The sequence below is a fragment of the Phragmites australis genome, chromosome 11, assembly GCF_958298935.1.
Source record: "Phragmites australis chromosome 11, lpPhrAust1.1, whole genome shotgun sequence".
In the NCBI taxonomy this organism is placed as follows: Eukaryota; Viridiplantae; Streptophyta; class Magnoliopsida; order Poales; family Poaceae; genus Phragmites; species Phragmites australis.
This window is the reverse complement of record NC_084931.1, coordinates 19,134,866-19,158,085: the sequence shown is the minus strand read 5'-3', so window position 1 is coordinate 19,158,085 and position 23,220 is coordinate 19,134,866. Positions and strand designations below refer to the sequence as shown.

Here is a 23,220-nt window from a genome sequence, read left to right as displayed (position 1 = left end):
TCTTGACATTTCTACAATTATGGAATGCATGTCTAATTTTGTAATTTATGAACATCGATTTCAAGACAGAATGATGTCATACAATATTATTTAGTTTTGACTCATCCTCTAATCATGAAATGTTATAGGAATACAGGTGAGTTTATGATGTCTAGGTATAGAGAAGTGGCTGATATAGTCCTCAACTATTTACGGCACCGAGATCCGCTTGTTAGCCGTAGTATAACATCACTTCTTCCTCGGATCGCCCACTTCCTGCGTGACAGATTCGTGACCAACTATCTAAAGGTCAATACACCCCCCTTCCCCAACCACACACACATTGAAGTCATAGTAGAAAGGTAGGAATGTTATAACTTTACTGTACATTGATAACTGTTGTTCTTATTCTCAGATTTGCATGGATCATATCCTGTTTGTTCTACGTACACCGGATGAGCGTTCTAGTGGGTTTGTTGCACTTGGAGAGATGGTCGGTGCTTTGGGTGTGGAACTTGTGCCCTATTTACCAGCAATTACCTCACATTTGCACGATGCAGTATGCTCTGAAAGCCCTTTGTATTCTGGTGTTCACTTAAACTTCGTCATGCTTATTAGTGCTTGTATTTGCAGATCGCTCCACGCAGAGGAAGGCCATCTCTTGAGGCAATTTCTTGTGTAGGAAGCTTTGCAAAAGCTATGGGTCTTGCGATGGAACCTCATATTCGTAGTGGGCTACTAAATGCCATGTTTTCTGCTGGTCTTTCTGATAAACTTGTAGAAGCACTTGAGTCTATAAGTACAAGGTAAGTTTTACTTGCTTGAATTCCTCTCGCTTTATACTGTGTGCGTGGCCATAATGTAACCTTGTTATTTTGTACAGCATCCCATCTTTGCTGCCTACAATACAGGAGCGTTTGTTGGATTGCATATCACAAGCACTTCCAAAGTCATCTATGAGATCTGGTGCTACTGTTGGTCGAGCAAGCAGGTCAAATAGTTTGCAGCAGTTTGTGGATTCTAGTAGTCCTGTTCTGGTGCAACTTGCACTGCGGACTCTAGCAAACTTCAACTTTAAGGTTTGAAATTATCTGGAAAGCTACCGGTATACTAGTGTCTTGGGACTAAATATATACATTGGTTTCAGGGTCATGAGCTCCTGGAATTTGCAAGAGAGAGTGTAATCCTTTATCTGGAAGATGAAGATAGCAGTACCAGAAAAGCTGCTTCAGTTTGCTGTTGCAGATTAGTTGTGCATTCCCTTTCTGCTTCCTCTAGTTCACAGTTCAGTTCAAATAGGTCAAATCGTATGGGAGGAGCTAAACGCCGCCGTCTTGTAGAGGAGGTTTGTCTCAAGCCTCTTAGTTTGTGAATTAATTTTGTGACTTGTATTTAACCAATGCTACCTTGTCTAATACTAATCAACATAATTTTTTTCTATAACCTGTGCTTTTCGAAAAAACACATAACTTGTCTTTTTATTAACTGTATGTATCGTTAGTTTGTTATGGTGAACAGTTAAATGGGGAAAAATTAACCGCAGATTATTGTCATTAACTATCCAAACATATTGTGAAGCATACCTTCCTTTATTGGTTTTTTATTTATTTGATGTTAAGTTACTGAAAGTTTCATAATTCATCTAACATGGCTCTGTTTGAAAAAGTATAAGTTAAGTTGCTAATAGCATTCTAAAGAGCCACATAACAGTTCTGGCCCCTTGGCTACGATGCCCTGATATTGCTTAGAAGTAGTAAATGATTATTCTGCTCTACAACATTTCAATAGCACCCCCTTAAAAAAAATGATGTATGTAGTGTTGTACTGTAGTGTCTGTAGAATATCTTAACAAATCATACCATTCCCATAGACACTCTGTTTATCATAAAATCACTATGGTAGTACCACCGATGCAAATTTCATACTATGGTCTAGTAATTGTGCTGATTAGACCTTACGCTAGCTAAGCTCTACGTTTTAGGCTGCATATTAGAGGCATTACTTTCCAACCATTTCAATTGTCACATGCTTTACTTTGAAGTGCATGACTTACACGATGTGTCAGAAATAACATGCCATAAATCTTGATTTATGGGGGTTAAACATGCTAATTATTTTAATTAAATTAACAGTTTTTTCGACCAGGTTGAATGGCATTGAAGAGTTAATTATCCATTGCACTGAAAGACTTGATTATTGTTAGCATGGCTGCACAATATTCAATATTTTACTTGAGCATGAATGATATTATTTTTGCATAATATCTTGAGTTAAATTTTCATATGGAATTTTTTCTTAGAATTTGAAATTTTAGAAGGGCATTGTAGAAGATAATGTATGCGGAGAGGAGAGGGGAAACAGTGGTGGGATAGGGGGAAGGAATTCATATGTTAGCTATTTGTTACAATTGGGACTTCAGAAACTTTACCCATACAAACTGGACCAACAAAAAAGAGCGAGTCATTATCTGACCAACAGGACGCATATAACAGTCACTCATGCTTCACTTGACACAGGATTCTTCAAGGGCTGGGACTTGGTTCTTGGCAGTCATGCATTTTATGTACTTATTCCATTGGCACTCTGTAATGATAATAACCATGATACCTTTGATTAGCATTATGTTCATTATATCTTTTCTCCTTAAACTTCTCTGCAGATAGTGGAAAAACTTCTTAATGCTGCAGTTGCTGATGCTGATGTTGGTGTTAGAAGTTCGGTTTTCAAGGCTCTGTACTGGAACCCGACTTTTGATGATTTTTTGGCCCAAGCTGACATCTTGACTTCAATTTTTGTTGCTTTGAATGATGAGGTACACTGAGTTACATGTTTATCGTATAAAGTGGGCCTGTTAGATCTATTACCAGCTGCTTCCAACACTAGATGGCGGTGGTGACCGGGAAACAAAGTTATTGGACGATATGGGTGGATACTAGGGCTAGGGCTATAGCCACGCTCTAATACCATTTTAGATTTTATTCACAATAGTGTACCATATTCATTAGCAATGTGGTATATATACACTACTATGGGCTTCATGGGCGATCCCAACACTAGATGGGCCACTTGGGCCAGACAGTATATTACACTTATGTACACTTAAACACAATATTGCAATGTTAGTTTGCATTCCATGTTTCCATGTATTCTTTCTAATAGTAAACAAATTTCTAAGATACAATGACCCTTGTGATTGTTGAAACTTGACAATTTTTTACTGTTTGAATTCTTAGGAGTATGATGTCAGAGAACTGGCAATTTCGGTTGCTGGCAGATTGTCTGAAAAAAATCCAGCATATGTGCTGCCGGCCCTTCGTCGCTATCTTATACAGCTGCTCACTTATCTTGATCAGAGGTTTTAACAACAAAGTTTTGCCTTCCGTTAATGATTTTTGGTTCCAAAACTATGTTATGTTGCTCCAGCATCTTGCTTCTGAAAGTCTTCTTCTCATTTGCAGTATGGATAGCAAGTGTAAAGAGGACAGTGCTCGGTTGTTGGGTTGCCTAATTAGGAGTTGTGCGCGGCTAATACTTCCTTACATTGCTCCAATTCACAAGGTTAGTAAGAAATGGGATTAATGTTATTGTTTCTTATACGATTCTTACTTCCCAAACGCTTTTCCTTTCAGGCGCTAGTGACTAGATTATGTGAAGGAACAGGACCAATTGCTAATAATGTGCTTGCTGCGGGAGTGCTTGCCACTGTTGGAGAACTGGCCAAAGTGGTTAGTCTTCCTTGTTTCCTCTGTCTTGTGGTCTTTGTTTTATTTTCTTGTGTTTGATGTCCTTGAAACTGCCACAACTTATGGTCATTTATGATCTACATTGTAGGGCGGTTTTGCAATGAGGCAATATCTTCCTGAGCTAATGCCTGTAGTTGTGGATGCTCTTTTGGACGGGGGTGCTGTTAGTAAAAGGGAAGTGGCAGTAGCAACCCTTGGTCAAATTATCCAAAGCACAGGGTATATACTTCTTTTGTTCTCTATTTTGCATGCTTGTTGTGTTACAGGTACTTGGTATTTCACGTTCCCAACATAATTACAGTGCTGTATTGCAATACTTTTGCCACTATTATTTATCTGTTCGTCTGTAGAAGTGTTGCCACTTAGAATATTTTATGAATGTTGTGTATAAAATGTTTGATGCTGAAACGATTGTTATGACCTCAGTAGGTCTTGTGCTTTAAGAGTATTTGTTTTGAAAAAGTCATGCTGTTAGCCATAGCCACCAAACTTTATTTTGATATCCCGGAAGGAACTGGATTTTAGGTTTGTTCTTCTGAATACTTTGATAATACTTTTGCAATCATCTTCTTTCTCTGTTTGAGGTTGTTTTGGTGCCACTTAATGTTCTTATACACCACAATGCTCTAGAATGATAAGGTTTCATACTTAGTAGGACTAAAACCGTGTATATGAGGTGCGGCTTTAGTGGTGTTAGGCTTGAGGATTGAGATGGTAGCCTGGAAGGGAGAAGGACATCTTTCGATATTTGGGATTGATGCTACAGAGTGATGGGAAATTTCAGAATATAACACTAAATTCATACACCTTTCAGGATTTGACACCCTACCCGACATTTCATTGACCTAGAGTGACCCCACATGACATTGTGATATGAGTGTCAAATCCTGAAAGGCACACAAATTTAGTGTTATATTATGAAATCTCCCCAATCAAAGCGGAGTGCATAAAATGCCGTCAAGCATTTAACATCCTTTGTGATAGGATGTTACCACCACAAAAGCTAAAAGGTAAGTTCTACAGGATGGTGATCAGGACCGCAGTATTGTACGGCACATAATGTTGGCCTACTAAAAGACGACACATCCAATAGTTAAGTGTAGTGGAAATGCGTATGTTGTGGTGGATCCGTGGTCATACAAGCAGGGATCTAATTTGAAATGACGATATACGTGAGAGGGTAGGGGTGGCATTGATTGAAGAAAAGATTGTCCAACACCGCTTGATATGATTTGGACATATCTAACGGAGGAGTGCATAGTGGAATTCTAAGGCATGCTGATAATACAGGGAGAGTCATGAGCCAAATTTGACATGAGAGGAAGTAGTAAAAGGAGACTTGAAAGAATGGAATGTATCCAAAGAATTCTTTGAATTGGATAGGAGCACATGGAAACTAGTGATCCACGTACCACAGCCATAACCTAGACACAGAGCTTCTTTTACTCCTATTATTATTACCAATGCTATTTTACTTTTTTTGTTTGTTATGTTGTTACTATCTTCTTTTTTGGTTCATGTGGCTCTTGTTGGGTTTCATGTCTAGCCTACCCAATATGCTTGGGACTTACAAGCTTTGTTGTTGTTGTTTTGCTTTTGCCATTTGTGCATGCGTTTTCTTTCCATTTTTGCTAACTTACATGCTTTCCAACCTACCCGGCTGTTAAATATGAGAATGTGAAAGCTAACTGCGTGATAAAGCTACTGTAATTTTATCCATTCAATACTGAGTGTATCTCTGCAATTTGGACTCATATCTTCTCTGTTTTTCCACGTTGATCCACCAGATATGTTATCTCTCCCTATAATGAGTATCCACCATTGCTTGGCTTACTCTTGAAGTTGCTGAATGGTGAATTGGAATGGTCGACTAGACTAGAAGTGCTGAAGGTACTTGTTATGATTGATGCTTATTGTTTCACAAAATTATATCATGCTCTTGGTCAAGCAGTAAGGCAATACGTTCTTTCATTCAGGTTTTAGGGATTATGGGTGCACTGGACCCTCATGCACATAAGCGTAATCAACATAATCTACCTGGTCAACATAGAGAGGTCCTACGGCCAACAATTGAGACCGCTCAACATATTGTTTCCATGGAAGAGTTACCAACTGACTTCTGGCCATCTTTTTCAGCATCTGAGGACTACTATTCAACAGTATGGTTTTGTCTTATTTCATTAGAAATCTGAGATTCAAGCATTAGATTCTGTTACCTTATCCCCTTATTGTTAGGTTGCAATTAGTTCGCTCATGCGAATTCTTCAAGATCCTTCCCTTTCAAGTTATCATCAAATGGTGGTTGGCTCACTTATCTTTATTTTTAAGGTAAGATTTATGATTTCTATTTTAGAAGCTACTTTCCTCAACAGCCTTTCGTTCTTCTGCATTGTAATCACTTTCTTTTCATACTCTATGATAAATTTGCATGTAGTCAATGGGCCTTGGCTGCGTTCCATATTTACCAAAGGTGAGAGCCTCTGAACTTGCTTTGCTGTTCTGTAATTCCTATGCTATTTTGTAGTTCTGTTGTTTCGTTTCAGTTGCTGCCTCTATGTTTCCATACTAAATTTTTACCAGAGTAGGATCCAAATGTGATCCTTGGTATCTATGTTTCCGTACATGTATCAACTTCACTTTATTTAATATTTCAACTAATGAAGAGATATGCATTACCTTGAAGCCTGGAATTATTACTGATCTAGGCTAACAATTGTTGCATAATTGAAGTCTTTGTGTTTCGATGCTGTGGACTAATTCACGATTTTGTATGATTTGAAAGAGTATCGGCAGCATTGCCAGATTTCAAGTTTAACTGTGGAATAACCTTTGTGCCATAGGAGATTGGAACCTGGCAAAACATCTTGAAACTGTAGCCATGGATACATCTGTTCTGTTTGATTGGTTAGAAGTATTTTTCTGGCGTAAACAGACTGAGAATTAGACTGCATTAGTTTGACAAGTGAAAATAAAATGATAAATTAGCATTCTTAAATCCTTTGACAGAGTAAGATACACAAACACAAACGACGGGTAGGAAAAGAGAGAAGTTCAGCATTCTTGATGCAGCTTTTATTATTAACTTTACATTATGCAATGTTTATGTTGTGTTGACTTGTCAATGCAACTTTCATGTCTTTTTTGGGGGAATGCCAAATGGTTACGCATAACTTGTCCAGGTTTTGGAGGAGATATGGGGGATGAGTAAATTACAATTCATAAATCAAACCGATGTAGTTTGAAGCTTTTAAGTATAATTGTCTTGGATGTAGTAAAAATAATTCTGCCCATTTGTGTTCTCTGTGAAAAGGTAGAATAAGTGCACAGAAATTTCTGATATGCTTAATCTTTTGTTTCTAAAGGTTCTTCCTGAGCTATTCCGTGCTGTTCGCATGTGTGAGGATGGTGGTTTGAAAGAGTTCATAACCTGGAAGCTTGGGACATTGATATCTATTGTTCGGCAGGTAGCTGGTCCTTTTAGTGCTGCACCTCTGTTTCATATCAGTATATCATATTACCGTTATTGGAAGGTTCTTTCTATTTTAATTTGATGCCAAGTATATTTATTAAATTTACTTATTTGCAGCACATTAGAAAATATTTACAAGACATACTCTCTCTCATCTCTGAATTATGGACTTCCTCATTCAGCTTGCCTGCACCAAACCGGACCATACAGAATCCACAGGGTTCACCGGTAATTGTGCTTGACTTTTCCTCTGTTCTTGTGTGTTGTTATGTTCTGGTGGCCTTTAACTTTTTGTAGACAGTGCTAATGGTGGACCAATCTACTTTTGCCATGCCATTGGCTTGCAAAGCACAGAACCATGCCCATCAAATTATGGCCATCTGTAGATCCCTTGCAAAGCTGACGGTGATCTCAGCTTAATATTCCACATGCTTGTCATGCAAAAGAAAACAGGAGAATTGTCACCTGCAAATGTTCTCCCTAGCCTTACCTTTCTGAAAATTTGATGCTCAACTATTTGCCGCTTATTTTGGATGTAATTAGTATTTTCATGCATGACCATCATTTTCTTTGAATCAAACAACATCCAGGCTATTAATTAGGCTTACATAAAGCATCATTGCATCCTATGATCTTTTATCTGCAACATTTGAATTAGACTCTTTTGTACTCCAATAATTCCAAACTTGGCCGTGGTGGTAATTTTGGCATTGGCTTGGTTAAGCATTGACTATGCAGTGTTGCAACATCAGTATAGTTCAGCATTTTTCTTGCACTTTTTGCTGACATGCTGATAGTTGTCCCCTGCACCCAAATCGATTCTTTGGCTGGATGAAAGGCTATTTTTGTTGGTCAGCACTTGTGAGAAGTCCAATCTAAATCTTGTAATACTTGTGTACTCGGTATTCCTGTAACTCTATACGGTGTCCTACAGGAAGTTTTGTAGCAATAACCTAATTTTGTAGACCTATAATACCCCCCCCCCCCTGTAGCTCACTAACTCCAAAATGGTATTAACTGATCTCTGTCCTTAATTAAGGATCTATTGAAACAATGTCATGTGAATTTCTGACTTGAAGCTTAAAAAGTGCTGATCTCATCTTTGAGAGGTGCTTGAGCAGAGCAGAGTTCCAATTTCCTGCATGGAACCAGTGTTACCAGATTTCATGGACCTGACTGCGATTTGATAAACCAGCTGACTGAATATATATATTTTAAATTCAATTTTTTTTAAGAAACATTGTGAAAGAATAACATCTAATGGAGACATTAAGTAAAAAATGTGAATGTACTGTTAAAATAACTTAATTTACTAACAATTGTTTGATTGAATGTTTTTTCGTTGCCATGCCTTCTGAATTGAGGCTACCTGGGAGGGAACATGTAGTTTGTTGAGGCCAATCTCTCTTTGTGGTTGTGGGCGCTAAATAATTTAGTTTCACATGCTCACTGTTTTTTTTTATCACATACTTGTTGTAGGCGGTAAATAATTTAGTTTCACATGCTCATTTTTTTTATTTTGCTTTTATCTCAGATGTCCTGCCAGAACATTGAAATTTGTTTAGTAGCTTCTCTAGATGAATATGAGACTTAGGGCCTGTTTGGTTCATATACTGATCTTGCCACCATTTGCTATAATTTTTTGCCACACTCGCCTAAGGCTAGTCGATCAAAATATTCACCATACTTTAGCACGCCTAAGGGAATCTTGCCACACTATTTTGAGTCACTGACGCGCGGGACCATAGTAGTAGGAAGAGAATCTTGCCATAATTGTGGCTACGAACCCAACAGATGCCTAAGCTGGTCAAACCTGACTAACCTTAGGCGTGGCAAACCGTGACAAGTTTTGGCTATGAACCAAACATGCCCTTAGTGGTTACCAGCAGTACCAAGCAGTTATGGTGATGCTCGAACAGTCAAATTCTAATTTGAAAGTTGACTAGGGCCTTTCAACAATTATTTGTTGCTCATAACTAGTTGAAACTGTTACACGCCTACTAGTGGAATGTGGGATACAAGACAATTCTGTGGCTGGATTTCTTGGCATGAGTTGGCATATTCCATCACTTTATGATGCTTCCTTTTTCTAGAATGGTTGTTGATTGTTATTGTAGAGAAGAACAAAGGTCATCAAGGTTTTGCACCTTTCTTGCTCGGTTCCTTGTGTGTAGACAATTCGAATTGGAGCTTTAACTCCCCCCCCCCCCTGATATTTGTACAGTTGTCTTTACATTCTTTTTGATAGATTGCTGAAGGGTTATTGTCGGTGTATAAAATAGGGGGTCCCTGTTCTGAGGGTCCACACCAGCCAATATCCAGTTAGCAGACGATTCTTTCCCGGACCAGGGTCCTACCGCGCGACCAATCTGCATCTTCGCGACTAGGATACTTACCACATAAGGGAAGGCTGGTCACGGGATATGTACTCATCAAACCAGTCTATTCTCATTAAATGCATTCCACTCAAGTGTTTTCCTTCCTTAGACACTCCTTTCCAGCAGACAGGCCGTGGCCGGTGTAGTGGTACCATGCCCCGTCCTCTAGCATTAAACGTTATGGGACAGGCTCGCAGGCGTGTCAAACTGCTTCACAAGTACGCGTGCGAGACCGGTGATGGGACGGGGCGTACTGGCTGACCGAGGTGGCGTAGGTGTGGAGGTGTCCAGCGGATGGGATGAGCTCGGTTGCTTCATCAGAACAAAAATGGGCACGTGTACCACCCATTTTAAATAGCCAAGGGATAAGAGGTTTAGCTAAGGTATGGGTCAGTAGAAAATGACCCACTTGTAAGTTTTCATTCTCTCTAGTATATAAAGTGAGGAGAACCTGATTTGTAGAGAGGGGGTGGTGGAAAACTCACCTGTAACCAGTTCACAAACTTTGATAACAAAATATACAGGACGTAGGGCTATTATCCTGAGGGAGGCCTGAACCTGGATAATCCCTGTGTTCTTGAGTTCATCACGAACACACGCACACCGCAAATGTTGTTCACACGTCCATCGATCGGTACCCCTCAGAATCATTGTCAGAAACTAACTCTCGACAATTAGCGCACCAGATATGGGCCCGCGTTTCTGCGTTTCGGTAAGTGTTGAAGATTAGATTGAGTTACCCATGGTTGGACCCACGGTAACCGATGAGTCCTGTTCCGAGGATCCCGGTCACCGCGAGATGTTCGTCATGGGATACGACCCAGATGAGCCTGGTGTGCTCCAGGAATGGGACACTGAATCGGAGACCGAGGGCTCCGAGGCTCAATGGGAAGGTTACGTGACAGTTCATGCAATGGAGAGCGCTCGGAGACCCCCACCGCGTCGGGGCTGCCAACCCTTTGACCTGTGCGACTCCCTGCGCCAACGCGACCTCTACAGCGTGATCCAAAGCCATCAGCTAGGCAAAATCCCCAAACAGGTAAGAGGGTACCCTGAAACTAATCGGGTGTGTGACCTTTTTTTTGGTAGGATCATCTCGAGGACAGGAAAAAGGGTCTTTCGCTCAAGTTTCTAACAAAAAGGATCACTTCCGGCGTATACCAGGAACGGGGGTAGCCTTCTAGGATCTCAACAGATGACCCTTTTTCTCCTCCTGTACTGACCACTCCTCAACCAGACGAGGAGTCGTTGCTCTATTTGTAGCAACCCCTACAGGTCGCAGGAGCGGTACTGGTCGTCGAGCGGTGAGGGTTTTCTGCGACCAGAGATCCTTACCACATAAGGGAAGGCTGGTCGCAAGACAGGTACTCATCAAACCAGTCTATTCTCATTGAATGCATTCTACTCAAGTGTTTTCCTTCCCTTGGCACTCCTTTCCAGCGGACAGGTAGTGACTGTGCAGTGGTGTCATGCCCCGTCCCATAGCATTAAACATTACAGGACGGGCTCGTAGGCATGTTAGACTGCTTCATAGGCGCGCATGCAAGACCGGTGATGGGACGGGGCGTACCGGCTGACCAAGGTAGCGTAGGTGTCTAGCGGATGGGATGGACTCGGCTGCTTCGTTAGAACAAAAAAAGGCACGTGCACCACCCATTTTAAATAGCGGGGCGGGAGGTTTAGCTAAGGTATGGGTCAGTAGAAAAAAGCTCACTTGTAAGTTCCTAACCACTGACATTTATGTTTTCTGATCCTGGTGTTTTACACTGTGGTTTCGACCTAACTACTTTAACTCTCCAGGTTCTTCACCTTATTGGGCAACTATGCTTAGCATTAAATGATGAGTTCAGAATGTATTTACTTCACATTCTACCAAATTGTATTCAAGTCTTGGGTGATGCTGAACGATGCAATGATTATTACTATGTTCCTGACATATTACACACACTTGAAGTTTTCGGCGGTTTGTCTCCAATTCTTACTTCTTTCTTTGTTTATAATGGATGCTGTGTTGATTATAATGTATGCTGAATTGACTGGTGTCTTTTAGGAAATTTGGATGAGCACATGCACTTGGTTGCTCCAGTGCTTGTTCGTTTATTTAAAGTTGAGCTAGTTGATATCAGGCGGTGTGCCATTGTCACTTTGACTAAGCTTATACCTAAGGTGCAGGTTGGTTGATGTTATTATCGGGTTTGATATCAAAGTAACTTTCATCAAAATGATCTACATTTTAGAAGCTTCTGTGCCTCACTATTGCACATCTTGTGTTTTTTGGGTAACTTGTACAGGTTGGTACTCATGTTTCAGCTTTGGTGCATCATCTGAAGCCTGTCTTGGATGGGTAAGATTTATGGTTAGGAATAACCTCCCCCCCCCCCCCCCCCCGGTATTATGCCTGTCTTGATAAAATTTGAAAATAAATTTATATGGGCCCTTGCTTCTCATTTTTATCAAGAGTACTATATTATGACATGGTGTTATAGTAGGTCCAGTACCATATTGGTTTTGGTCTAGACTAGAAGTCTCATTATATTTTGGATATAGTTATTGTTATGTAATATTAGAACTAACTGGGGGCCTTTAACTTTAAGCTATGGAGAGCACACGTGCTGTGTAAATTTGACTATTCAGAAAGGAACATTTGGATCAGCCAAATTTTTTGTAAGAACCACAGTGACAGTGCCCAGCCTCGGATGGATGTAATAAATTATTATTCAAACTGATGTTCTTTGCTCATTAGTTTGCTGTGAAATCACACATAAGAAGCATTGAAGTACTTGTGTTAAAATGTGATAAGGTTAGGAATTTTGGAGACAACTAGGTTGCTTTGATTTTTCTAGTTGAACAGTAGGCATAAGCAAAATAATGGGTGCATGCTATTTAGGAAAACTTCAGTAGCACAGTAAAGGCAAGGTTTTAAATAGCTAGCTAGAGCTGTGCTATAGCTTATTTTGACCCCAAACGCGAAACAACAGTCCAATTTGCCCCTGTAGTAGCTACAAGTGTAATAGCTCTGCTATTTGCCTTAGCTCCTAGCTAGCGATAGCTCTGCTATCCTACATTTGTACCAACAGGACAAAACAGCAAGTCAATTTTGAAATCCAACTATATTAGATGGCCCAAATGCATCTCATACAGGCCTCAAGTATGAGAAATATAACAGGACATCTTATCTTCCTTTTCCCCAATACCCTAATATTAATATTTCTGACTGATTGAATACTTTCTGACAAGAATTTTATGATTTTATGGCTTTATATATAGTATTTTTTGTATTCTAAAGTACCATGTTTTTATAATTTCTTTGAATATTAATTATATCGTGTAATTATTTCATTCATTTTTTACTTTTTAATATTAAAACATGAAGTAGGATAGCTTTCGTGTTAGCTAGCGATTGCGTTGTAGCTTTTCCGGACCTTGCCGCGAATCTGCGAAAATCACGATTTAAAACCTTGGCAAAAGGAAATTAATGTGCATAAATATCACATCTTTTATTGGTCATTTACAGTTTTTTTGTATGTGTGCTTGCACTTGACATATACCATTGCGACTTCATTGCAAGAAGTTCGCATGTTTAGCCTATTTTTCATTATGCCTGTACTCCATTTACTGCATTTCTTCAACTTGCTTTTTTCCATCACTGTTATTAACTAAACTGTTCATTTTTATTCCTTCTATGACTAGCAACAATGATGATCTCCGGAAAGATGCTACGGAGGCTCTTTGCTGTCTCGCACACGCTCTTGGAGAAGAATTTACAATATTCATACCATCAATACACAAAATTCTTGTGAAGCATCATTTGCGGGTAACTTACTTTGATTTCGTGCATGTATCATTTTGGATGTCTTTGTCTAATGCTCATTGTCACTTCTTACAGTATAGAAAGTGGGATGAGATCGAAAATCGATTACTAAGGCGAGAGCCACTCATCACTGAAATTTTGTCTGTACAAAAGTACACACAGTGTCCTCCTGATGTCATTAGTGACCCCCTTGATGATTTTGATGGTGAGGCAGCTGATGAAACACAGCGACAACCAAGAAGTCATCAAGTAATATGCCTTGTTGTATTTATATCTTCGAGGCGTTTCATATTTCCTCTTTGTACTCTGCATCTTATGAACTGTTTCTTTCATTGTTCTTTTGACCATTTAACTTAAGGAGGTCACATTACATTTATTCTTAGAACTCTGTTGAATTTGTTGAACACTATGACATGTTTGGTGGTGCCCTGTTATTTTGTCCATTATTTTGATGGTTACTGAGAATTGGAGTGATCCAGTTAGTTCACAAATTTGGCCCTGACTCACCAAAACTGACTAAAACATGGCTGGCAAAGATCATATCCAAATATTAACTTCCAAGACTAGGAACCCTCTATGGTATATGAGCCATGATTTAACATTGCCAAATTTTGGCGAGCCTCAGGTTCCGAAAACTGCCATGAACCAGCCAACTCTTGGCTGAGAAACAAAATCGGAATTGCCCTGGTCCGTCCCTTTAAACCCCTCTTTGACCAATTCTTCTATAGAAAAATGCATATTGGTGTCTAATAATCTTCCATCATTCATCAGATTTTGAAAATTTTCAAATTTAAAATGCAACCTACCAAACCAGTTTAGTTTTGTGGTCGAAAACCGGCCTTGGCCAGCTTCTGGTTTTCGGCCCCGTAATGGTTTCCAAAACCCTGTGCCAGTCAAAGCTTTGCCTATTCAGTTTTGGTCATACCCAAAATTTGATAGGGTAAACTATGGCCACAATCTGTAAATCCATATATCATACCTGTGAAAGAAGGCCTTCAATCTGTTTTGTGAAATCATAAAGTCATAGGGCACCTGTTCAGTGTTGAAAGCACATGCATATGCGAAAGTTGTAAGGTAGGCCACCTTCTCTTAATACCAAAGACCCTAATTTGCAAAATTTTCATAAGATGGGTTGGCCACTTGGGTACCACTTACTGCTATTTAGAACACATGACCTGTTTGAACTTGATTATACACTAGAATATTAATTATGTCTTTACAAACTCTAAAATAGCATTGCAGTTACTTGAGTATTACAGAAAAGCATATAGTTCCACCATTTACTTAGCCTTTCGCCTGATCATATTCCCATGACACACCCTCTCTAGTGTGTAATTACTTCTTAATACTAGAAATTGCTTCAGCTATACACAGTATTCTTGATGTGTTAGTTTGTGGAACTAACACAAAGGGATGTGCTTCATTATTACTCCCTCCATTCAGAAATAGTAGGCATATTTCTTTTTGGAAAAGCCAAACTTTGTGTACTTTGACTAACATTTAATCAAATTATAAGAATGTATAGTGTATAAAAATTATACAACTAGGTTCACAATTCAAAATGATTAAACACTATATAGGTTTTGTTGCTATAAATGATATATTTTGTCAGAAAACCTTAGTCAAAATCCAACTTCGAAGACCGAGCTCAAAAGAAATACCCCTACTATTTCTGAACGGAGGGAGTAATAAACAAGTAGGCGTTTCTCCCAGTAAGCATATAGCTGTGAACAGATCTGTGGAATGTTCTGCATAAACTATTCTAGATAAGTCAAATATTCAAATTTGATTGTTCTTCAGATCATGTTTTCCATGTGGTTCTGCTATTTTTTCTTTTGCGTATAATCTCTAATGTCCGTCTGTACATTTTAATAATTAAGACAATTGATTGCTACAGGTCAACGATGTTCGATTGAGAAGTGCCGGCGAGGCTTCGCAGAGGAGTACTAGGGAAGACTGGGCTGAATGGATGAGGCATTTTAGTATTGCACTCCTCAAAGAGTCGCCATCTCCAGCTTTACGCACCTGTGCAAGGCTAGCTCAGCTTCAGGTGAATTACTTCTTTAGAATATGTCACTCATATTATAATGTATTTTCTGACACAAATTGTCCAGCCTTCTGTTGCCCGCGAGTTGTTTGCTGCGGGTTTTGCAAGTTGCTGGGTCCAAATGAGTGAATCATCTCAGGAACAACTTGTGAGAAGTCTCAAAACAGCCTTCTCATCTCAAAACATTCCTCCCGAAATCCTTGCCACGCTTCTGAACTTGGTAATTTGTCTTGTTTTTTCACTTTTACATTTGGTTTGGCATGCTTTTCTTTATTTCATTGTTCCTTTTTGTAAGTAGGCTGAGTTTATGGAACATGATGAGAAGCCTCTTCCAATTGATACCAGGCTGCTTGGTGCACTTGCTGAGAAGGTTAATTTGTTTTTGTTGTTTGTGTGGTTTGTCAAGTTTTTTCAATCTCGTAATGCTTATTTCTTTTTGTATAATCTTTTGAACTATTTATCAGTGCCGAGCATTTGCGAAAGCTCTCCATTATAAAGAAATGGAGTTTGAAGCTGTATGCACCAAGAAGATGGGTGCAAATCCTGTTACTGTGGTTGAATCCCTTATTCATATTAACAATCAACTGCACCAGCATGAGGTTGGTTTCTAAGTCTCATATGCAAGGTTACAAGAATTATCTGTTACAGTTTATTAACACCTGTTATCTGCAGGCAGCTATTGGGATATTGACTTACTCACAACAGCATCTAGAAGTTCAATTGAAAGAGTCATGGTATGGATCCTTTGCTCGTCCATTTTGTTGGATTTAGAAACAGTTATGCTCTCAGTAGCATTACTTGTTTGGGCACTTGCTTGGATTTTGTGCAATGCAGGTATGAAAAATTGCACCGTTGGGATGAGGCCCTCAGAGCGTACACCATTAAGTCATCCCAGGCATCTGTTCCATTACAAAACTTGGACGCTTCATTGGGTAGAGCTCTCTCTCTCTCTCCCTCCTCCCCCCTCTCTCTCCTTCCCTCCCTCCCTCCCTCCCTCCCTCCCTCCCTCTCACTACCTCTCCCTCGCTCCCTCCCTCCCTCTCTCACGGTAGCTAAGTGAATTTTATGGTTATATTAGGTCGAATGAGGTGTCTAGCAGCGTTGGCTCGTTGGGAAGATCTAAGTGCGTTGTGCAGAGAGCAGTGGACTGGTGCAGAACCATCTGCTCGACTTGAAATGGCTCCAATGGTTAACAATATATCAGATTATTCATTTTCTATATATTTGTACCTGTAATCTAATTTCTTCACTTTTTATTTCTATAGGCTGCAAATGCTGCTTGGCATATGGGTGAGTGGGACCATATGGCAGAATATGTTTCTCGTCTAGATGATGGGGACGAGAACAAGCTCCGTATGTTGGGTAACACAACGGCTAGTGGTGATGGAAGCAGCAATGGCGCTTTCTTCCGAGCTGTTCTTTCAGTTCGTTGCAAGAAGGTATTTGCCTGCGATTTGTTATCCTATTGTTTTCATAATTTGATTATACTTTTCGGCAACTTTGTGCTTTCATTACAGTACGATGAAGCTCGGATATATGTTGAACGAGCTCGGCGGTGTTTGGCTACAGAACTTGCAGCACTGGTATAACATATCTGTAGTACTTTATGCAGCATATTTTGTTAGGATTTTTCATTCCATCTTGTTAAGTATGTACCAATTACTAAGTATACTAGCAGTCATTATATATACTAGCAGTCATTATATATTTTTTCTCTGTATAAATTCATAGATTAAGTTTCTCCTAATTTGTATCGGAAACTATTTCATATCATATTTTATTTTTATTTTGTGCAGCTACAATATGATGATTGTCAAGCTAACCGATCACTATGTTTTGCTTATTTGAGCATCATTAATTAATTTTCAAACCCCTATATTCGTGTTATTTTTGCCCATCTTACCCTGATTGTTTCTGTGGAGGCATCTTTAGATGCGTGAGCATGCAAACATGAATTAGGGTTTTGATCATTGTGTGATGGAGCTTTCCCAACAAACTTTAATTAAGCTTAAAAGTTGAGTTGCCCAAGTATGATGATTTCATAAGCATGTACGGGTGCTGGTTCCAGTTTCCGAATTTCTGAACATTTTGTGAGACATGTCTCAGGACTATCTGCTATCTTTATAGACAGTTTAATTGCCAATAGTAAAGGTGATGTTGTCCTTGGTGAGTTGAATGGGTATGCAGTTGAATAACAGAAACCGAATAAAATGCTGCATATTGTATAGAAGTCCACATACCAAATAAAATGCTGCATATTGTATAGAAGTCCACGGGCATGGATTGGTTTTAAAAAGGATGAGTAGTAGCTTTTGCAGAGGGACAGTTGAAAATACTTAGTCTATGTGAGTTATCTTTATATTTTCTGGAAGACTTGTATAACTTTTTCTTGTTTCTTTCATGACTTCTCATGTCCTAAAATCATGTTATGCGCAGGAATTACTGTTCACGAACAATGTCCACATGTGAACCGTACTGGCCTCAATGTAGCACGAGATCAGATTGGTTAGAGATAAGATTAGTTAGATTGGTTTGTTAGTTTGAATAAGATTCAGTTAGAGATAAGATTAGAGATTTGCTAGTTTAAATGAGATAAGAGTTACAGATAAGTTAGAGTTGGATTTGAATTAGGACTTTGTAGGCCAGCTGGGCTATCTCCTGGCTAGCTATATATACACGGCGCCAATCATGATTAAGGAATCAATAATGCAAGATAATTCATTCTAGTTCTCAGTCTCCTTCTCCTATGTTTTCCCTATAGTTCTAAGTCTCCTTAATCTATAGTCCAATCCCCTCCCCTAGCAGCCGACGCCGCCTGGCTATCCTTCCGGCGGTGTTTAATCTAACATCATACATTTCTGGTTAGAGGTGAGCCTGACTGGGATTTTGTATTTTCTTATATGAAGTAATTCAGGATGTTTGTTTGTACTACTATGTAGATACAAGTAGTCATAACATGGAACTGATACTGCTCAATTAAATATTGGCAGATAGTTTACTTTCTCATGACAATCACATCGAATAGAAAATAACACATGATTAGAAGTTATAAGATCAAAATAATTGATAAAAAAATCTTAAACATGTAACTGCCCAATTTAATTCTATCATGGTTGCGCGTAAGTTGAGGCACACGTCTCACATGATGGTGCATCATTTGGGACTTCCATGGCCCCAAAAAAGAAATTTCAGGCTACAAGGGAGTTGCATGTACTTTCTATCCACAGTCAGGGACTAGTTGGTAATAGAGCAAGATAACTAATGTACGCAGATTTGGTATGGTGAAGCTTATCCATTCGAAGGGGCACAAAAGGCCTGTTATACATGTGGTAGAAGTGCAGAAAAGCCCCACTAAAATAGAACTAACACCCCTTCAACTCATGGTGGATTTAGGTAAAATAGATGTTTTGCTGATATTAGATGTGTCGGCAAAGCACTGGTCGCATGACAAGTATGGATGTGATATCTGTCTTCACACTTCTGTTGTGAATTAGAATTAGCTAATATATTCTGTCTCTAGATTTTAATTATTTGACATTTTGTCTGTGCTTTTTCTTCTTATACAACCAAAGATTAATGCTTTTAGTTGTGCTTACCAGTTTTCTCTTTACGAAGTTCGTTAACTGTATCGCAATTCTCTATTTTCCTTTAATGATCCCATACTTGTTTGTGGCTAGGTGCTTGAGAGTTACGAGCGTGCTTATAACAACATGGTGCGGGTCCAACAGCTTTCAGAACTGGAAGAGGTATTCCTGTTCTGGGTTACGTTCTCAATACAGTTTCTGTTTTGCTAACAAAATGACTTGTGTTTAAATTAGGTGATTGATTACTGCACCCTTCCGGTGGAAAGCCCAATTGCCGCCGGACGAAGGGAACTTATTCGCAATATGTGGAATGAGCGCATTAAAGGAACAAAGCGAAATGTTGAGGTTATTATGCTAATGAATGTTGCCCTGTGCCCTGTGCTCCATTTACTGTTCGTATTGACTTCTGAGAATATTTCAGGTGTGGCAAGCCCTACTTGCTGTCAGAGAGTTGGTTCTTCCTCCTAACGAAGACAGAGACACCTGGATAAAGTTTGCTAAACTTTGCTGGAAGAATGGTCGTATTAGTCAGGCTAGATCTACTTTAGTCAAACTTTTACAGGTAAATCAGCAGTCATTGTTAATTTGCATGTGCATGTGTAACCCTCCGTGTAACACAATTTTTTATGTGACTTATAGTTTGATCCTGAATCTTCTCCTGAATGGACACTGTATCATGCACATCCACAAGTAGTCTTGGCTTATCTGAAGTACCAATATGCTGTTGGAGATGAGCTTAAAAGGAGGGAGGCATTTTCTAGGTTACAAGTAAGTTTGTTCTTGTCCATATACTGTGATGGTACATTGCAGTTCACTTATATATTTTAGGTGCTGTATTAAGTACATCATACTTTATTTTTTCTTTGGGGGTAGGATTTGTCAGTGCAGCTTGCTACTACTATGAATAGTTTCTCTGGGACATCAGCAAACCATGGTACCATGTCAAATGCTGGAGTACCACTTATTGCTCGTGTTTATTTGACGCTTGGTAGCTGGAAGAGAGCACTATCACCTGGGTTAGATGATGATTCTATTCAAGGTATAAAAAACTTCAGTTTTCTCACCCATTGATTCATTGTTTCCTTTACCTGTTATTTGAAATAATTGTTTTTTTTTCACCCTCCAGAAATTTTGATTTCTTATAAAAATGCCACACTAAGTGCCAATGACTGGGGCAAGGCTTGGCACATATGGGCTTTGTTCAACACGGAAGTCATGTCACGCTATACTTTGCGAGGCAGACCAGATGTCGCAGGAAAATATGTTGTTGCAGCAGTAACCGGATATTTCTACTCTATTGCTTGTGCATCTACAACCAAAGGGGTTGATGATAGCTTACAGGTGAATCTTCTGTTTTCTGATTTTTGTTGCAAAAGTTTATTTTCGAGCAAAGCTGTTTTACAAGCTCATCCTTGAGCACCTTTTTACTTTCTATACCCTCTTTGTTGGTGGCTCTTGTTGGGTTTCATCTCTAGCCTACCTAACTTGCTTGGGACAAAAAGGTTTTGTTGTTGTATCCTTGAGCACATTTAAAATGCTTTTAAATGTTCTGGCTTCTGGCCAAAATCTTAGCATTTGAAAGGGTGAGATAAAAGCATTTTAAATGTGCTTTTATCATCTTCATACTGTGCTTTTATCATCATTTTAAATGTGCTTTTATCATCATCACCATCTTTTTAGTTGGATCTTGTAGGTTTCATCTCTAGCCTACCCCAACTTGCTTGGGACAAAGACTTTGTTGTTGTTGGTTTATGATCATCGTACTATAATCTATGATGTGTTTAACATTAGGTCCAAGTTTCCAAGCCTCCAATGATAGTTACAGAAAATTTACAGAACAGGCAAAACTCATTTTAAAATATTATGAGCATGCAAAAATTGTTTTTATGTTATTGTTCTCTTGAGTAATAGCTCTCATTTTGGTGGACACCTTAAGCATAACAAATATTTGTTTTATGTGTTTGTTTGATAATTAACACAGTGATATATGGCATGTAACTCTTGTAAGCTAAAAGGAATAAATTATCAACCTTGAGCTTGTCCATTATTGCCACCCCTCTACTTCAGTGTATTCCAACTTAAGTGAAAACTTAACAAACATGGAAAGTTTTGAAAACTGTTGGTTGAAACTTGGAAGGAGTAGTACTGTCTGAGACTACTGCCCTAAACCATTGAGTGCTAACCTTTATACAAAAACAAACATTTTATTGCAACTTCTTAGTGTCATGAAAGTATCCTACCAGCTGTAATATGACTGCAGAAAAAAATCTTCTCTAATGCCTTGCTTAATAAATTTTTAGTTGAATTTTGACTGTTGAAGATGTGTTCTGTTTAATTGCGTTTGTAGGATATCCTTCGGCTCTTAACTCTTTGGTTCAACTATGGGGCTACCTCAGAAGTTCAAATGGCGTTGCAGGAAGGCTTTTTGCTTGTCAAGATTGAAATGTGGTTGGTTGTGCTGCCCCAGATAATTGCAAGGATTCATTCAAACAATAGAGTAGTTAGAGAACTGATACAGTCATTGCTAGTTCGAATTGGAAAGGGACATCCACAGGTTTGTGTTTTCTCTTTGTAGCACTAGCTTCTTTTGTTGTGATTGGGTTCTTCTATTAGAGTATCCTTGCAGGCTATTAGTGTATCACTGCGTGTGATGCATTACATCAACTTTAGTGCTGTACCTGATTCATAGTTTCTTGTTACTTTGGAAATGATGCAAGTGGATCTATCATCCACATCCAGCAACCTAGAGAAACAAACTAGAAGTACTTCTATTAGATGAATATTTAAAAGGAGGTTTGTAAGTACTTCTATTAGATGAACATTTAAAAGGAGGTTTGTTATGATCCTAAGATCATAATGGGGGTAAACATCCGCCGGAAGGATAGCCGGACGGCGTTAACTGCTAGTGATGAGAGAATAGACTATAGATGAGAGACTTAGAATATTATAGGAGACTAGATTAATTCTTCTTGCTTGCTTGATTTATCCCTAAGGGGGGTGGGGGGGGGTGCAACTGCTCTTTATATCCAGAGCTTGGCCGACTCTAAACCTACTAGGACTAAAGTCCTACACAGACTCCATCTCGAGTCCTCCCTGATTACAACTTATCTCTTTCCATCTACTGACTCTGCTTCTCCTAGCTGAGTTTTACTATGCTAATATATCTAATCTGACTTCTGACTTTATCTTGATCTTTTCTAAATTGAATCCAACTTGCCTAATCAACTTTCCTTTCCTAATACCGCACATAACAAGGTTCTTTCTATATTTTTTGTCAGTTTATATAGTTGCACAATACAGTCACGAAGTTACTGTTATTTTTGTCTCATCATCATTGTAGGCTTGTTATTTTGTGCTTGGTTTTATCTGTGGCTTCTTTATCCCTTTTCCTTTTCTTTTAAGAAACAGAGATAGATTCCATCCAATTCTCTGGTAGTGCCTGGATAACAATTGTTTTCTTCCTTTGTTCTTGTTCCTGAATTAATGAACTTCCTAAGCATCCTAGAGCTGTTCATTTGAAACAGACCTAGATACTGTAATACTAGTGGATGCCTTACTGGTTACAAGCAGTATGTCTGGTACCCAACAGGAACTGTAACCCTGCTTTTGTCAACTCTGTTTTTTGTTCTTCTAATTTTCCTGTTTGGTGACTCTTATATCTGAATCAGGCATTAATGTATCCCTTGTTGGTTGCCTGCAAATCAATAAGTATATTGAGACAACGTGCAGCACAGGAGGTCGTTGATAAGATCCGCCAGCATAGTGGAGGTCTTGTTGACCAGGTTAGGATCATAAATTGTTGAGCTTCGAAGGAAGATGTGTAGCTCTTCTAAGTCGGCTTTGCTGTTACAGGCGCAGCTTGTTTCAAAGGAATTGATACGGGTAGCAATTTTGTGGCATGAGATGTGGCATGAAGCTCTCGAGGAAGCTAGCAGGATGTATTTTGGTGAACACAATATTGAGGGAATGCTTGCCGTACTTGAGCCATTGCATGCAATGCTTGAGATGGGAGCTGTGACAATTAAGGAGAATGCGTTCATTCAGGTGTTGTTTTCATCGAAACTTCATGCTCCTCTTTAGAAAGTTCGACATAAATCCCGTTCTCTGCCCTAACATTTGTGTTTTCTTTCATGAGAATATATTTCTTGCATCCTAACAGCTCATTGTGTTTTTGGTTTTTGAACAATAGGTCATTCTGTGCCTTGAACC

The 23,220-nt window shown here is 39.1% G+C and overlaps 1 protein-coding gene across 4 annotated transcripts in view; it reads left to right on the top strand.

Moving 5' to 3' along the window:
• Positions 1 to 23,220, top strand: part of LOC133884537 (serine/threonine-protein kinase TOR-like) — a 40,599-nt gene that overhangs the window by 9,614 nt on the left and 7,765 nt on the right. Inside the window, exons 7-45 of one of the 4 annotated variants that reach the window (XM_062323990.1) lie at positions 129 to 288; positions 395 to 538; positions 613 to 785; positions 863 to 1,058; positions 1,127 to 1,324; positions 2,639 to 2,791; positions 3,213 to 3,334; positions 3,438 to 3,537; positions 3,609 to 3,704; positions 3,811 to 3,941; positions 5,510 to 5,612; positions 5,699 to 5,881; positions 5,958 to 6,050; positions 6,157 to 6,192; positions 7,085 to 7,186; positions 7,309 to 7,419; positions 11,370 to 11,532; positions 11,620 to 11,735; positions 11,861 to 11,913; positions 13,260 to 13,383; positions 13,456 to 13,629; positions 15,278 to 15,430; positions 15,495 to 15,647; positions 15,726 to 15,797; positions 15,892 to 16,026; positions 16,100 to 16,161; positions 16,262 to 16,359; positions 16,506 to 16,615; positions 16,693 to 16,866; positions 16,945 to 17,010; positions 19,105 to 19,173; positions 19,246 to 19,356; positions 19,433 to 19,573; positions 19,651 to 19,779; positions 19,885 to 20,050; positions 20,138 to 20,352; positions 21,359 to 21,565; positions 22,680 to 22,793; positions 22,864 to 23,055. In XM_062323990.1, the coding sequence (XP_062179974.1) occupies positions 129 to 288; positions 395 to 538; positions 613 to 785; positions 863 to 1,058; positions 1,127 to 1,324; positions 2,639 to 2,791; positions 3,213 to 3,334; positions 3,438 to 3,537; positions 3,609 to 3,704; positions 3,811 to 3,941; positions 5,510 to 5,612; positions 5,699 to 5,881; positions 5,958 to 6,050; positions 6,157 to 6,192; positions 7,085 to 7,186; positions 7,309 to 7,419; positions 11,370 to 11,532; positions 11,620 to 11,735; positions 11,861 to 11,913; positions 13,260 to 13,383; positions 13,456 to 13,629; positions 15,278 to 15,430; positions 15,495 to 15,647; positions 15,726 to 15,797; positions 15,892 to 16,026; positions 16,100 to 16,161; positions 16,262 to 16,359; positions 16,506 to 16,615; positions 16,693 to 16,866; positions 16,945 to 17,010; positions 19,105 to 19,173; positions 19,246 to 19,356; positions 19,433 to 19,573; positions 19,651 to 19,779; positions 19,885 to 20,050; positions 20,138 to 20,352; positions 21,359 to 21,565; positions 22,680 to 22,793; positions 22,864 to 23,055 (5,098 nt within the window). Of the gene's footprint in view, positions 1 to 128; positions 289 to 394; positions 539 to 612; positions 786 to 862; positions 1,059 to 1,126; positions 1,325 to 2,638; positions 2,792 to 3,212; positions 3,335 to 3,437; positions 3,538 to 3,608; positions 3,705 to 3,810; positions 3,942 to 5,509; positions 5,613 to 5,698; positions 5,882 to 5,957; positions 6,051 to 6,156; positions 6,193 to 7,084; positions 7,187 to 7,308; positions 7,420 to 11,369; positions 11,533 to 11,619; positions 11,742 to 11,860; positions 11,914 to 13,259; positions 13,384 to 13,455; positions 13,630 to 15,277; positions 15,431 to 15,494; positions 15,648 to 15,725; positions 15,798 to 15,891; positions 16,027 to 16,099; positions 16,162 to 16,261; positions 16,360 to 16,505; positions 16,616 to 16,692; positions 16,867 to 16,944; positions 17,011 to 19,104; positions 19,174 to 19,245; positions 19,357 to 19,432; positions 19,574 to 19,650; positions 19,780 to 19,884; positions 20,051 to 20,137; positions 20,353 to 21,358; positions 21,566 to 22,679; positions 22,794 to 22,863; positions 23,056 to 23,220 lie in introns of those variants that run through there. The other 3 variants (XM_062323988.1, XM_062323991.1, XM_062323992.1) reach the window with 3 other exon arrangements.